Below are 14,009 nucleotides of genomic sequence, written 5' to 3' on the forward strand. Positions count from 1 at the left end.
ATTAGTTTTTGTCCCGCGTACAAGTGCAAAGGTCACACGCACACAACTTCATATTACATTTGAAGATTTGTCAGATCTACAAGCCGGACTTGCGATCTTGTTTACATTATCGCCCGTCGCTCTATTTCTTTTCCTCCTCCCCCATCAAAGTCTTTCCCTCATCTTGCTCGCTTGTCCGGACGCAATTATTTGCAATTTGCCTAAGTCGTCCATTTGCCGGGACGCCGAGCGTGAAAACGAGGCAATTTAGTGTTTAAAAAAAAAAAAAAAAATGGAGGCGAGCGGCCAGCGGGGCGCACGTACGAATGTGTGAGGCGGACCAGCGGAAGGGGGCGGGGTCAGGCACGAACCGTCACCCTTGAGATAAAAGCGTGCGCGCGTATGCGTGTGCGTGTGCGTCACCTACCAGTCTGCACACATGACCAGGTCGAAATGGGCTTCGAATGCTGCAATGTCCCGCTCGCAGTCCCACCTCAGCACCCTGCAACAAAATGGCGGCAGAGTTCACGACCTTGTGATGTCAATTTCATATCAACCGTAGTAGCTTAAAGGAACGCTTGACTCATTGAGCCATTTTCAGTCGTAAAAATGTCATATTTTGTCTAGAATTAACGTGGCAACTTCATTATTTTTCATGCACAATGAGTACACCTTTTAAAAAGGAATTTTTCTACTTGCTGTCGACTGATGATGACATCACCTGTGCTGAGGAAGTAGGTAACTCAACTCAAATCAACTTTATTTATAAAGCGCTTTAAGAACAGGCGTTGCTGTATACAAAGTGCTGTACATAAACATCAGTTTTGCAGTAAACAAGAACAAAGCAAACATTTGTGCCCAAAGACGTATTTATACGTTTTTTTTGTTTTTGTTTTTTTTTGTTTTGTTTTTGTTTTGTTTTTTTATGCTGGAGCATACAAAAGGCTTTGATGCAGCCTCTCTACTTGCAGAGACCGGTTGAAGCAATGCTAGTTGTTACAAAACAGGCCAGCAGGTGGCAGCAGAGTATAAGAGATCAACCAGTACTCGCAAGTACGTTCGAGCGCGTTTGCGAGTACATTCGAGCGTATTTAAATATGAATATTCTCGCAAATATGTCCAAATGTACTCCCCATGTTCATTCCGCATTGGCAGTTCCACGCTCCCGTATAATGACTTGTCACTATATTATAATATATTATATATTACATATATATTATTTATAATTGTCCTTCTTGAAATAAAGTGACCTTTGGCACACAGAAGGAAGAACGCATATTCGCTTCTCAAGTGTTTTAATAAGACATTTATAAACCCTTTATTGACCCTTCCGATACATGTGTTTAAAAAAAGTGTATTTGTGCTGTATATTCAATTTCAATTTGTCGAGTTTAAAATTCAAACATGCGGCAGATGCTGCTTTTGATTCTGTAAAGTGGTTTGGGGGCTGCGCCGGTGGTCAGCCATTCCCCCCCCCCCCCCCCCCCCCCATCTCCCACTGTCAGATTGGTGGGATTATTAATTAGGCATTATTAACACTCTGTAAACAAAACATTAGGCCCCGCTCGAAACACAATCCCCCAATCACGGCAGGGGGTCGCACGGCATTACGCTGCAACCGCAACCCCCCCGCCCGTCCCTCCCTCTTCGTCGTCCAATGGCGTCGCACCCTGCTGTAATCTGCGAGGAAAACAATCAAAGTAATGTGTCTTAATTATACGCTGACTTTTCCTCTCCATCTTCCACTTGTGTGAATCCGCTGGCGTGGGAGGGAGGGAGGGAGGAGAGCGAGGAAGAGAAGAGAAGAGAAGAGAAGAGAAGAGAAGAGAAGAGAAGAGAAGCGCGGCGCTAACAATTAAAACTATTTTTTTTTTCGGTTCTCTCGTCGGGTGCGAGTCGACCGTTTTCTGGATGAGAGATTCTTTCGTCCAGACGAGGGATTCAGATTGGACGACTCGAGCCAAAACACACGCGCACGCGATACTGAAATTTGGAGAAATTATAGTTTATGACAGGGTTATAGTTAGTTGTTATAGTGGAATTTTTTAATTTTAGTTAGTTTTGATTTCTATTTGAATTTTGTTTGTTTTTTTAATTCAGTTAGTTTTAATTAGCGTTCAGGGTGGTTCTGTTAGTTTTTATTAGTTTTATTTCCTTAATAAATGCTTAGTTTTAGTTTAGTTTTAGTTAGTTTCAGTATTATTATTATTTTTTTAATATGTATTACTCGTGCGCTATAATTAACACCATAGGAGTGATGTCATCTGAAGGTGCTTTTCTATTGTCCGCTGGCGAGATGACGTCACTTCTGTGGGAAACACTTTCAAACAGATAAAATAAATAAATCTACAAATAAATCTACTTAAAATCACATTTAGAAATTATCCCCAAAGGCTCATGCATTCACTTCATTACCAAAGACTAAGACTATTAAAATAGAACGTATTTATACGTTTTTGGGAGCAAATGAGTTAAAAAAAAAAAATAGAAATGAAAATAAATCGAATAAAAAAAGTATGAAAAAAAAGCTATTTTGGATTATTAACGATGGCAGCAGAGAACAACAGAAAAGGCTGGTATCGGCCCGATACCGATACCTGGTATCTGTACTCGCCCATCCCTAGTAAAATATATATTGATAGGTCCCTCTGGCAGCCTCTCTCATCCCACAAACATAAAAAAAAAGATCTTAAAAAACTACTGGACAAGCACAACAACACATTTGTAAAGAATAAACAAATAAATAAACGTCCTCACCTGGCCGAGACGCGCGTTGACCCAAACTTCCCCGCTTGCGCGTTTCTCTCCACAATCCTTCGAACATCTGACGGGCAGCAGTCAAGGACTATATTGACTTATTTATCAAAACGCCTTTTCAAGGCTGTGGAATCGCCGCTGCTGCTGCTGTTGAACTTTTGTGCACGTCAGCACGGTCGTCGTCTATCTTCTTTCACGCCAGCGCAGCTTGCTAAAAAAAAAGCTCCAAAAATAAACACGTTATGCCTTTTGTATGTTAACGCGATAGAAAAAGCAAGAAAACTTCAACTGGAGTTATTTCAGGTGCTAGTTGGACACTGGCCAAAACATTAGGGACACTGAAATAAGCGAAACAATTCCAACATACAGTCAAAACGCGGTTTTTCGAACGCTTCTGTTCTCAACCAAATCGGTTTTCAACCAGAAAATTTGAGAATTTCAGAATTCATGGGTCCAAAGAAAGCAAGTGCAAGTGGTAAAGCTGGTGTAGAAAAGAGGAAAGTAGTGCGCAGAACTATTGAATTTAAAAAAAAGAAATGTTTGCATTTTGTTTTTGTTTTTTTTCATCATTTTAGATCGGATATCTAAATAAAACAGTGTCTATTTCTACCCTTTTCTATTATGGTAAACAGTATCCAGTGCAGTTTATGGTGTACAATAGTTAAAAAAAAAAAAAAAAAAAAAAAACTTGGAACGGATTAAAATTATTTACATTAATTATAATGGCAAAAATCGTTTTGGATTTCAAACAAATCGCTTTTCCAACAGCCTTCTGGAACGGATTATGTTCGAAAACTGAGGTTTGACTGTACGATCATTTGAGTGACAATTGCCTATTAGACCACAAAATTTCCATTTGTATATTAAACCAATACCACAATATACTTATATATTAGGGGCGTGCATTTAAAAGTGCCGCAATTCGATTCACAAAACGATTTTTTGATTCAAATCGGGGGGTTTTTTGTCTCACCCTTTGCTGTCTATTCCGTCTTTAAAGTTTTCCAACACATGCCAGTCTCGATGACAAACACTATGTGACATGTCCACGTCGATGCAAAGTGGACGAGTGACACCCCTCCCCCCCTCCCCAACCACCGGATCAATTGAAAGGCTTTTAACCTGGGCCGCGCACGCTCGCGCGGGCAAAGGCAGACGCCGATTGATGTCAAGTTGTCTATTAATACACCAGCCTGTGGAGTTGGCGCCGCAATTCCATTAGGATTTGCTTGTCTTTAAAGCTCGCAAAGACACAAATCCAATCGGCGAGAGAAGCAAAAACCGGAGAGCGAGAGAGAGAGGTGTTGATACGGACGGTATAGATTGACAGCTCGAGAGCCAATCCAACAAAAATCAAAAGAAAAACAAAAAAAAATGCCAGCGGTAATTTGACTTATGAGATTCCATTTGAATCAATTGAAATGAATTAACTTTTGTTGTTGTTGTGTTTTTAAGAAGAAAACTGGCACCAAATAAAACAGAATTGTAAAGAAATAAATTACATGAATTTTATGATAAATAAATATGATAAATTTATAAATACATTTTTATGACGTGTCATTACTGTACACTGTTGTGTTCGTGTATTGAATGACTGGTTTTGAGAGGCGTGGCCTAGTCAGTGACATAAGGGGCTGGAGTCTGGTTGGCTGATTGTAGTTCGATGTGTGGACTACAAATATGTGAATTAATAATAATAATAATAATAATAATAGTATATAACGCGCACACACACACCTGTGCATCAGCGTGTTGTGCGTGGCGATGACAGCGGCTTACTGTAATCCCATCACCAGCACACCACTCGGGGAGAGGTCAGCGCACGCACACGCGCCACAGACATAAAAACGGTGGTTCGAGTGATGGCTGCTTTTTCTTTGGCAGTTAAGAATGTTACAAGTGCGACATAGGACTAGCTTCAGCAAACCATCTTCATTTTTTGCTATGCTATATGATGCTATGTTATGTTATGCTAAACTACCGTGAGCAATCCTCCTTCATTTTTGTTATGCTATGCTACGATATGCTATGCTAAGCTAAGATATGACAGGCATACACTTTTAGGACAGTTAACAATGGTACAAATGTGACATAGTACTAGCTTTAGCAAACCATCTTCATTTCTTGCTATCCTATGCTATGTTATGCTAAGCTATGGCATGCTAGGTATAAATAAAAGTGCAACGCAAACCTCCTTCTTAAGTTCTTGTTATGCTATGCTATGATATGCTATGCTAAGATAAGATACGACAGGCATATACTTTGAGGACAGTTAAGAATATGACAAGTGCGACATAGTAATAGCTTTAGCAAACCATCTTCATTTCTTGCTATGCTATATTATGCTATGCTATGTTATGCTAAACTATGAACAAGCTAGGCATAAATAAAAGTGACGTAGGACTAACTTTAGCAAACCTCCTTCATTTCTTGTAAGGCTATGCTACGATATGCTATGCTCAGCTAAGCTATGACGGGCATACACTTTTAGGACAGTTAAGAACGGTAAAAGTGTGACATAAACTAGCTTTAGCAAACCTTAATTTGTTGCTATGCTATTGTTATGTTATGTTATATGCTATGCTATGTTATATGCTATGCTATGTTATGTTATATGCTATGTTATGTTATGCTATGTTATGCTATGCTATGCTATGCTATGCTATGTTATGTTATGCTATGTTATGCTATGCTATGCTATGCTATGCTATGTTATGTTATGCTATGTTATGCTATGCTATGCTATGTTATGCTATGCTATGCTATGCTATGCTAAGCTAAGATAAGACAGGCATACACTTTTAGGACAGTTAAGAATGGTACAAGTGTGACATAGTACTAGCTTTAGCAAGCCATCTTCATTTCTTGCCATACTATATTATGCTATGTTATGTTATGCTAAGCTATGGCATGCTAGGTATAAATAAGTGTGACGCAGGACTACCGTTAGCAAACCTCCTTCATTTCTTGCTATGCTATGCTCAGATATACTATGTCACGTAATGTCACTGAATAGCTTTAGTTTTAGTTTTATACTAGCATGACAGCAACCGGTTTTACAGTGTGATTAAAAATAATAATAATAATTGCGGCAAAACTGAATTGCAGTCGACCTGAGAGGCTTCAACTTCCTATTGGAGCTCGTGACGGAATATATGCAGCCATCTTTTTTTCGAATCAGTCAAGTAGCAGCCATCAATCATGCTTAGAGGAATATTTCCATCGATTTTTCCAGATGATTGCTGAAGGTCGCATGCGTGTCCTATGAATGAGGTCATCAATTGTGCGTGTATATCTCGTCGTCGCCGTTCACACGAATCCCTTCACATCCGCTTCCATTGTCGCCTTCAAACAAGTCCTTCGTAAATCCTTCTTATAATTTCTCTGTGTGTTTTTGTTCCCGGGAAACAAAGCGGGAAGGTCAGCGGTGCATTGTCGGTGCAAAGTTGTGTGTTTTGCTCGCGTTACGGTCTGCGCCGTGTTATTGTTTGGTCTCATTGTGACGGTCGCCGGGCGAGACATCGGGAGATATTGTAAGCAGAAGCTAAATATGGACGCGCCGTATCGCCCGTTGAGGGAAGAAATGCGCATTTTTCTGCACGTTTCCTGCTTTTGTCACGGCAAAAACTTGCTTTTTCTTGTTTGTGTAGCTGCTGAATGGACGCAGCCAAAGCGCCACAGAGGGGAAAGGGAACAGGAACGATACAGGAGACTCCAGTTGGTGGGAAAGGCCGGCGAGAAAAAAATAAATAAAAATCACGGCGGTGAATAGGGATGTAACGATAACGGCAATGTCGTGATGTCGCGATATTAAAACTGCCACAATATTTGTGCAGCTCTAGCACCCTCTGGTGGCTAGATTTTTTTTAATTTATTTATTTATTTATTTATTTAAGTTTAGTTTAATTTTGACAAGGCATGTTTTGGCCCTTTTATGTTTCAAATCCACGCGAATGAAGTGGCACCGAATATACTTGTGAACCGAGTCAATATATGGAGGAATTCAATGTGTGCTTGCATTAGCAAGTAAGTGCCTCAATATTAGGGATGTCACGATAAGGGCAATATCGTGATATTAAAACTGCCGCAATATCGTCGTCGTCATGTTCACAATATTTAAAAGGAACACATCTGTTAAAAAAAAAAAAAAAAAGTCAGGTTTATTTCCATTTGTGCAGTTCCTGCACCCTCTAGTGGCTAGTTTAATAGTGCAATTTAATTTTCATTAGGGACGTTTTGGCCTTCTATGTTTAAAATCTCAGATGAAGGGGAACCGAATTTGCTTGTGAAGCGATCAATGTGTGCTTGCATTCCCAAGTAAGTGCCTCAATATTGTTATGAGAGATTGTAGCTGGTTTATATGCATTGCTGTTATGTACACATAGTGTGAGCTCTCTTTTTTTTTACAATGTGATCTTTTTTCAAATATCGCCAACTCCCCCACAATATCGTGATAATTATCGTATCGTGACCTTCATATCGTATCGTGATGTTTGGATATCGTTACATCCCTACTCAATATTAAGTATTTTTAGAGATTGTAGGTTGTTTATATGAATTGCTGTAATGTACAAAAGCAGAATATTGTTTGTTTTGTTTTTTTTATTTTTATTTGTTTTAGTAAGTGCTCACTTTTTTATTTACAATATTGTGACCTTTCTTGTATCGCCAACGCCCCCGCAATATCGTGATAATATCGTATCGTGATGTTTGCATATGCAATGTACACAACAATGTATTTTTATTTTTTATTTATTATTTTTTTTTGACGACGCCAATTACACCTAAAGATCGCCGGCGTTGACGCTTTCGTCGTGAAATACCGAAGCAAGTCGCGAAGCTTCCCAGCTTGACGAAAGGATACTTTGAATGCACTTTTCGTTGCCGTCCGATAGCACCACTTCCTCGGCGTCAGCACAAACGGCGACCTGAAACAAAACAAAAAAAAAAGATGATTGAGGGTGTGAGGGGGTGGGGGGGGGGGGACGTCGGCGCTCTTGCACGAGAGAACGTGCGACGTAGCGCCCGCCCTCCTTTTTCTATCTTCAGCCCATTTCTACCTCTGCATTATTTTAATCATTCAATCAAATCAGTCAATACTTTTATCATTGTGGCTTGCGGTAGGGTGGGGGGGGTTCTGCTATCTTGCTATCACTCTGTTGGGTAATTGCATTGTGACAGGGGGATGATGACGACGATGATGATGATGATGATGGCAAAGCGCTGAGCCCTTTTTCATTTGACGCCGGCTTGTTTATCGGGCCGAGCCATCGCTCCCGTTCGCCGCCCGCTGTCACTCCGCGCTCGGCTCGCCGGGCCTGCCTGATGCCCTTCACGTAACTTTGCGGCGGGCTTGCGAGAGACGTCGAGGTGGGGGGGGGGAAGTATGTGTGTGTGTGTGACAGATGGAGATAAAAGAGGCGTGTGCTTAACTATCAGCCCTTTTGGCATTCTCTTCTGGTTTTTGAATACATCACTCACTTTTTTTTTTTGTGTCAGGCTGTCACTTTTTTTGTGTGTGTGTGTGGCTTCGCATGCATACAAAGCCGAGGCGGTTTTATCTGTCAGCGGACACAAGAAAAGAAAAGTCAGACGTGAGGCGCGTTGTGGGGATGCGACCAAAAACTGCCAACATTCCAAATAAATAAAATGACTAAATAAATCAATAAATAAATGAATAACTCATTTGCTCCCAATGACGTATAAATACGTTTTTTTAATGTTCTAAGTATCCCAAAGACGTATTTATACGTTCTTTTCTTTTTTTTTATGCGAGAGCATACAGAAGGCTTTGATGCAGCCTCGCAACTGCAAAGAACGTTTGCAGAAATGGTAGTTATTACAAAAAACGGCCAGCAGGTGGCAGCAGAGCAAAGGAGATCAACCAGGGCCATGTAGAAAAAAAAGCTCAATTACTTACAATTTGAAACAGATTTGTGAAAACTGATGAAACTTAGCTCTCTTCTAATGCTAATTGCTGCAAAACGGAAAAAGTTAGAAACATACTTTTTTTTCCTGATTTCAGACTTTCATCTTTCTTTTGTTTTTTTTATAGCAATTGAACACAATATTCTCTGTGCCTTGCAAAATCAGACAAAATCCAGTTAAACAGCCGGGAGCGAACGGGAATGCGAAATGTTAAAATGGCGGCGAGTGAATGAGTTAAAAGTGAAAATAAAAATGGATATAAAAAAATAAAAAAAAGTATAATTTGAAAACTCTATCCCCAAAAATAAATATAAGTGGAAATAAAAAGAGCAAAAAATCTAAGAATTGTCAGACCCTGATTTAACGTCTTTGTACATGCACGTACTGTTAAGAGGCGGAGCCTGCTGCAGTGCCATGTGAAATCAAGCAGCCCGCCATTGACGGATGCCCATCTTTTTTTTTTTTGACGAGTGTTCGGCGAGTGCGCAATGGCGCCAAATCTCGGAAAAATACACGAAAAAAAAAAAAAAGAGTAACGAACAAATTGATCACATGACCCTTCAAAAAAAAGATGAAACGAACACTTTGGAGGGCTGAGGAGACGACGACGTGTGAATGACGGATTCCATCTCCAGCCAGCAATGTCAAAACACGCCAAAATATCGACTGGCGGGAGATTAAAAAAAAAAAAAAAAAAAAAAGGCTTCCTCACGTGCGGCGGATCGATGGGACAGCGACATTTTGCGATGCGCAGGGGCCGGTAAGACCCCGGCTAATAAAGCCTGTGCGTGTCAACGTGTGTGGGAGTGGTCAAGACCCCGGCGAGATGATGTTGATGTCATCTTGCGCAACGCAGACCGTCTTCCATTTGCAACTCGCAACTGAACTACGCTCAAAATATTTTTCTTCTTCAATGTAATTAGTTTTTAGCAAGTTTTTTTTTTTAATTAGTTTTTTTTTATTTTATTATATATATTTTAGTTTAGTTTTCATTATTATTATTATTATTATTATTATAATTATTATTGCTTTTTTTTTTTAATTGATCTGCGAGAGTCCATTTCATGAGCAAGAACGGCCATTTTCCCTGCAAAATGTTTGTGCGTGCGTCTCGCTTACCATGAGTCCAGCCAGGCAGGTCATCCCTCCTCCTAACTCACAAACGGCGCCCCTGAGAGGACACACAAGGGAAGACGTTCACTTTGTTGCAAAAAATAAAATAAAATAAAAATTTGTCAGTTTGACAAGCGCTTTTTTTTTTTTTCTCCTCCTTTCATCCGGCCTTCCCCACCATCTTAGGCCTCGTCCACTTTCATCCCAGCCGCCTTCATTTTTTTTTTTTTTTTTGCTCTCAGCGACCTTCATTCCGCTGCCCGATAATCAATCGGCCTCTTTGCCCCCCCACCTCCTGAGCCTCCACCTGCCTCTTGAATTTTAAAACAGGAAATCAAAAGGTTCCGCCGTCAGTGGAAATCAAAATGGGTGATTTGCAGGAAAAATATTTTTTTTTTATTAGATTATTATTATTTTTTTTTTGTACATTGTTTTTACTCAGAAATCATTGCACTTCATTAAATGTTTGAAAGCGCTATATAAGTAAACTTGACTTGACTGCTTGTGAAGGAAATCGAAAGATAAATTACATGAAAATTACAAAGTAATTAACTATTAAAGTGATACTTGATTCTTTGAGCCATTTTCAGCAGTAAAAAAAAAAAAGTGAACATTTTGTCAAAAATTAATGTGGTAACGTCATTATTTTTCATGTACAATTAATACCTTTAAAAACTCAATTTTTCTACTTACTGTCGACTGATGATGACATCACCTGTGCTGAGGAAGTAGGAAACGGCCAATCCTGGCTCACCTGTTTTCTGGGTTTGGTCAGTAAACTGAGCTATGATTGGTCGTTATATTTTTTATTTTATTATTATTATTTTTAATTCAATCTCTGGTGTAATAACCATATTTATTGATTGATTTAATTTTTACTTTTTTATTTTATTATTATTATTATTATTATTATTATAATTAATTTGATCTCTGGTGTAATAACCTTATTTATTTATTGATTTAATTTTTACTTTTTATTTTATTATTATTATTATTATTAATTCAATCTCTGGTGTAATAACCATATTTATTGATTGATTGAATTTTTACTTTTTTATTTTATTATTATTATTATTATTATTATTATTATTAATTTGATCTCTGGTGTAATAACCTTATTTATTGATTGATTTAATTTTTACTTTTTATTTTATTATTATTATTATTATTATTATTACTATTAATTCTATCTCTGGTGTAATAACCTTATTGATTGATTGATTGATTGAATTATTTTTTATTTTATTATCTGTTCTCATTGCTGCTGGACATGTAAATTTCCCAGAGGGGGCCATCCCAAAGGGATCAATAAAGTCAAATCTAAGTCTAAGTCTAAGTCTGAAAATGGCTCAATGAGGCAAGTATTCTTTTAATGTTTACAACAACAAATGTGAATTATATGCAGATCACTGTTTTACGATACTGTATTTTGTCCTCACGTTTTCGTTCAAGAATGGAAAAAAAATAAATAAATCGGCAACAATCGGCAATTTTTTTTTGTGTCCATTTTTTGGGGGGGAAAGGAGAAATTGGAATGAAAATATGTTTGTCTTATGTTGCAATGTTTTAATTCCATTAAAAAAAAAAAAAATTAGGAAAAGTCAGCAACCGATTCCATTCACCAGCCAATTAATCGATGAGACTATTTGTGGATTCCTTCCAAACTTACACTCCAGTTTTAACGGCGAACTTACGTGAACATGCGCCGGTTGCGCAGGCAATAATGAGCCATGACCTCCTCTGACGGCCACACACCTGAGAAGGCACAAAACGGGGGGGGGGGGAATGTCAGCAAAGGGTTAACTTCTTTCGTGCAGCCAATCAGACGCCTTCTCAGCAAACGTCCAATCAGAACGAGCCGACCGGACGCGTCGTCGGTTTGGCCCGGCCCCGCTTCTTTGGTGGCTTCCAACCTTTGCCTTGTCATCCAAGTCTTATTCCTCCGTCCGTCCGTCCGTCCGTCCGTCTGTTCGAAATCCTCAAAACAGACTCCTGCCCTCATTGTGTGTGCGTGCGCGTGACAGGAGGTCCACCGGGTGATAATCGCGGCATGCAGGCCGATCTGGCTTATCAGCCGCCGTCAGCCCTTCCTTCTCCTTCTGCCGTGCATGTAACGCGCACGCTCGGATGCTCGGGCCCGCCGTGTCGCTCCTTGGCAGCGGAAGAAGCGAAAACATTCATTTGAATAAAACTTCAGCTTTTCTGGCTTTTGAAGGAGGCGCCGCCGCTCTGCCGCCGCCGCCGCTTTGTCATCGGCGTGTTTGTGCGTGAAGTTGTAACAAAAATTATTTTGTCAACGCACATTTTTTCGCCGGACTAAAACGAGACGAGACGAGACTAAAAATCCTCATTAGTAAACAATAAGCGGGACTAAATCATTTTGCATTTTGGTCGACGAATGAAGACGAGACGAAAATGTCCTTCACTTCATAAAAAAAAAAAAAAAAAAATGGACTGAAATCTTGTGGACATTTTAGTTGATCAACACAAAAAATTGTTTATGATTTCGTAAAATCTCATCTCTGCTAATCTGTCATGTGACACGGCACAAAAACATGGAGGCAGACGAAGGTGGATTCACGGTGAAAGGTTAAAAAAAAAAAAAAAAAACGATATGACAATACCACGATTATCGATATATTGGTTAGGTCATAAATCCACGATAATCTATCAAAAACCTCATCATATAATAATAATCTAATATAAATAAATATTAATTGCAAATAAAATAAATAATTAAATCAATAAATAAATAAAAAAAATCATAATTTAATTATATAATTATTATATATTAATATTAATATAATAATAAATACAAATAAAATAAATAATAAAATCCATAAATAATTAAAAAATAAAAATAATGTAAATATATAATATATATGTAATAAAATCTATAAATACAAAATAAAATAAATAATAATAATAATAATAATAATTATAATAATAATGATGATGATGATGATGATAATAATAAAACTAAGCTCATAAGTCTCGGGGTGCACGGATCGATCGATCGACTGGCCGATTTTATCGGCCCCGATTTCCTTCATTTTGGAAGATCGGTGATCGCTAGTTTTATAGCCGACTAAAAATAGACTTAAATAAAAATGGGATGAGGTTGACAAACTGTGATAAAAAAAAACGAACAAGCGTGCCTGAAAGTGGACTAAAACTGAGACTACCTTTAAAAATGGTCGACAAAGTGAACACGAGTGAGGATGACAACAACATTGGTGGAAAAGTGAGAGAATGAAGAAGAAGAGAGCAAAAAAAAAAAAAAAAAAAAAAGGAGCGAGCGAGGGAGAAGGAGCTGCTGGTCAATATAATAAGCGGCTTACAAACGCTCGCTCTTCAAGTCGCGGGGGCCCCGACATCATCACCCGCGTGTGCGCGTTTGTGTTTGTGTGTCACCCTCGCTCACGAGCTCCTGCTTGCCAAGATTAGCTGGAGCAAGCAGGATTTAATAACGCCGATTGATAAAGTGTCCAAATATGCCTTTCCCGTCATTAGAAAAACACACATACACACACTGACAGGCAAAGGAGACGTGCGCATCGAGAGAGTGTCAAGATGAGTTATGTACGGCTTCAAGACGGTGACATTTTTTTTTTTTAATGTTGTTTTTGAGGGTTGCTCAAAACTTTCTTCTTTTTGGCATATATATATATATATATATATATATATATATATATATATATATATATATATATATATATAAATAATCATGGCTCAGCTGTTTTCTGGGTTTGGCCATGAATGCACAGGTGATGTCATCATCAGTCGACAGCAAGTAGAACAAATACTTTTTAAAGGTATTAACTGTACATGAAAAATAATGAAGTCACCAGATTAATTATCGACAAAATATTCACTTTTTTTAACTACTGAAAATGGCTCAATTAGAAGTCTTTGAAATTATTTAAGTTCCTTTTGGATAAAACAAAATGTATTAAATTAGTTCTTTTTAAAATGTTAAAATTAGTAATAATAATACATATGGTTTTTTGTTTTTGTTTTTTACAATTATGCTGATTTTGTAATTGTGGAGTGTAATAATTGAAATGGTAATTGAATTTCGATTACGTAATTGCACAGCCCGAGTGGAAACAGTAAAAAACTAATTTAAAAATAAATAAATAAATAAATAAAAAATCTCCACCAATAAACAAAAATAAAAATGTACGAGTTATTATGAGCTCAAGTTCCTCACAGGCACAATTCACTCTTGT

General features: G+C 38.2%; 1 protein-coding gene across 2 annotated transcripts in view; it reads right to left on the reverse strand.

Annotated features, from left to right (window-relative positions):
- camkmt (calmodulin-lysine N-methyltransferase) overlaps positions 1-14,009 on the reverse strand; it is a 104,720-nt gene that overhangs the window by 22,650 nt on the left and 68,061 nt on the right. For both annotated transcript variants that reach the window (XM_077495084.1, XM_077495085.1), the window contains exons 4-8: positions 11,472-11,532; positions 9,784-9,835; positions 7,601-7,664; positions 2,737-2,803; positions 407-481 (exon numbers count right to left, since the gene is read on the reverse strand). In XM_077495084.1, the coding sequence (XP_077351210.1) occupies positions 407-481; positions 2,737-2,803; positions 7,601-7,664; positions 9,784-9,835; positions 11,472-11,532 (319 nt within the window). The remainder of the gene's footprint in view (positions 1-406; positions 482-2,736; positions 2,804-7,600; positions 7,665-9,783; positions 9,836-11,471; positions 11,533-14,009) is intronic.

This window comes from Festucalex cinctus, chromosome 14, assembly GCF_051991245.1.
Source record: "Festucalex cinctus isolate MCC-2025b chromosome 14, RoL_Fcin_1.0, whole genome shotgun sequence".
NCBI lineage: Eukaryota > Metazoa > Chordata > Actinopteri > Syngnathiformes > Syngnathidae > Festucalex > Festucalex cinctus.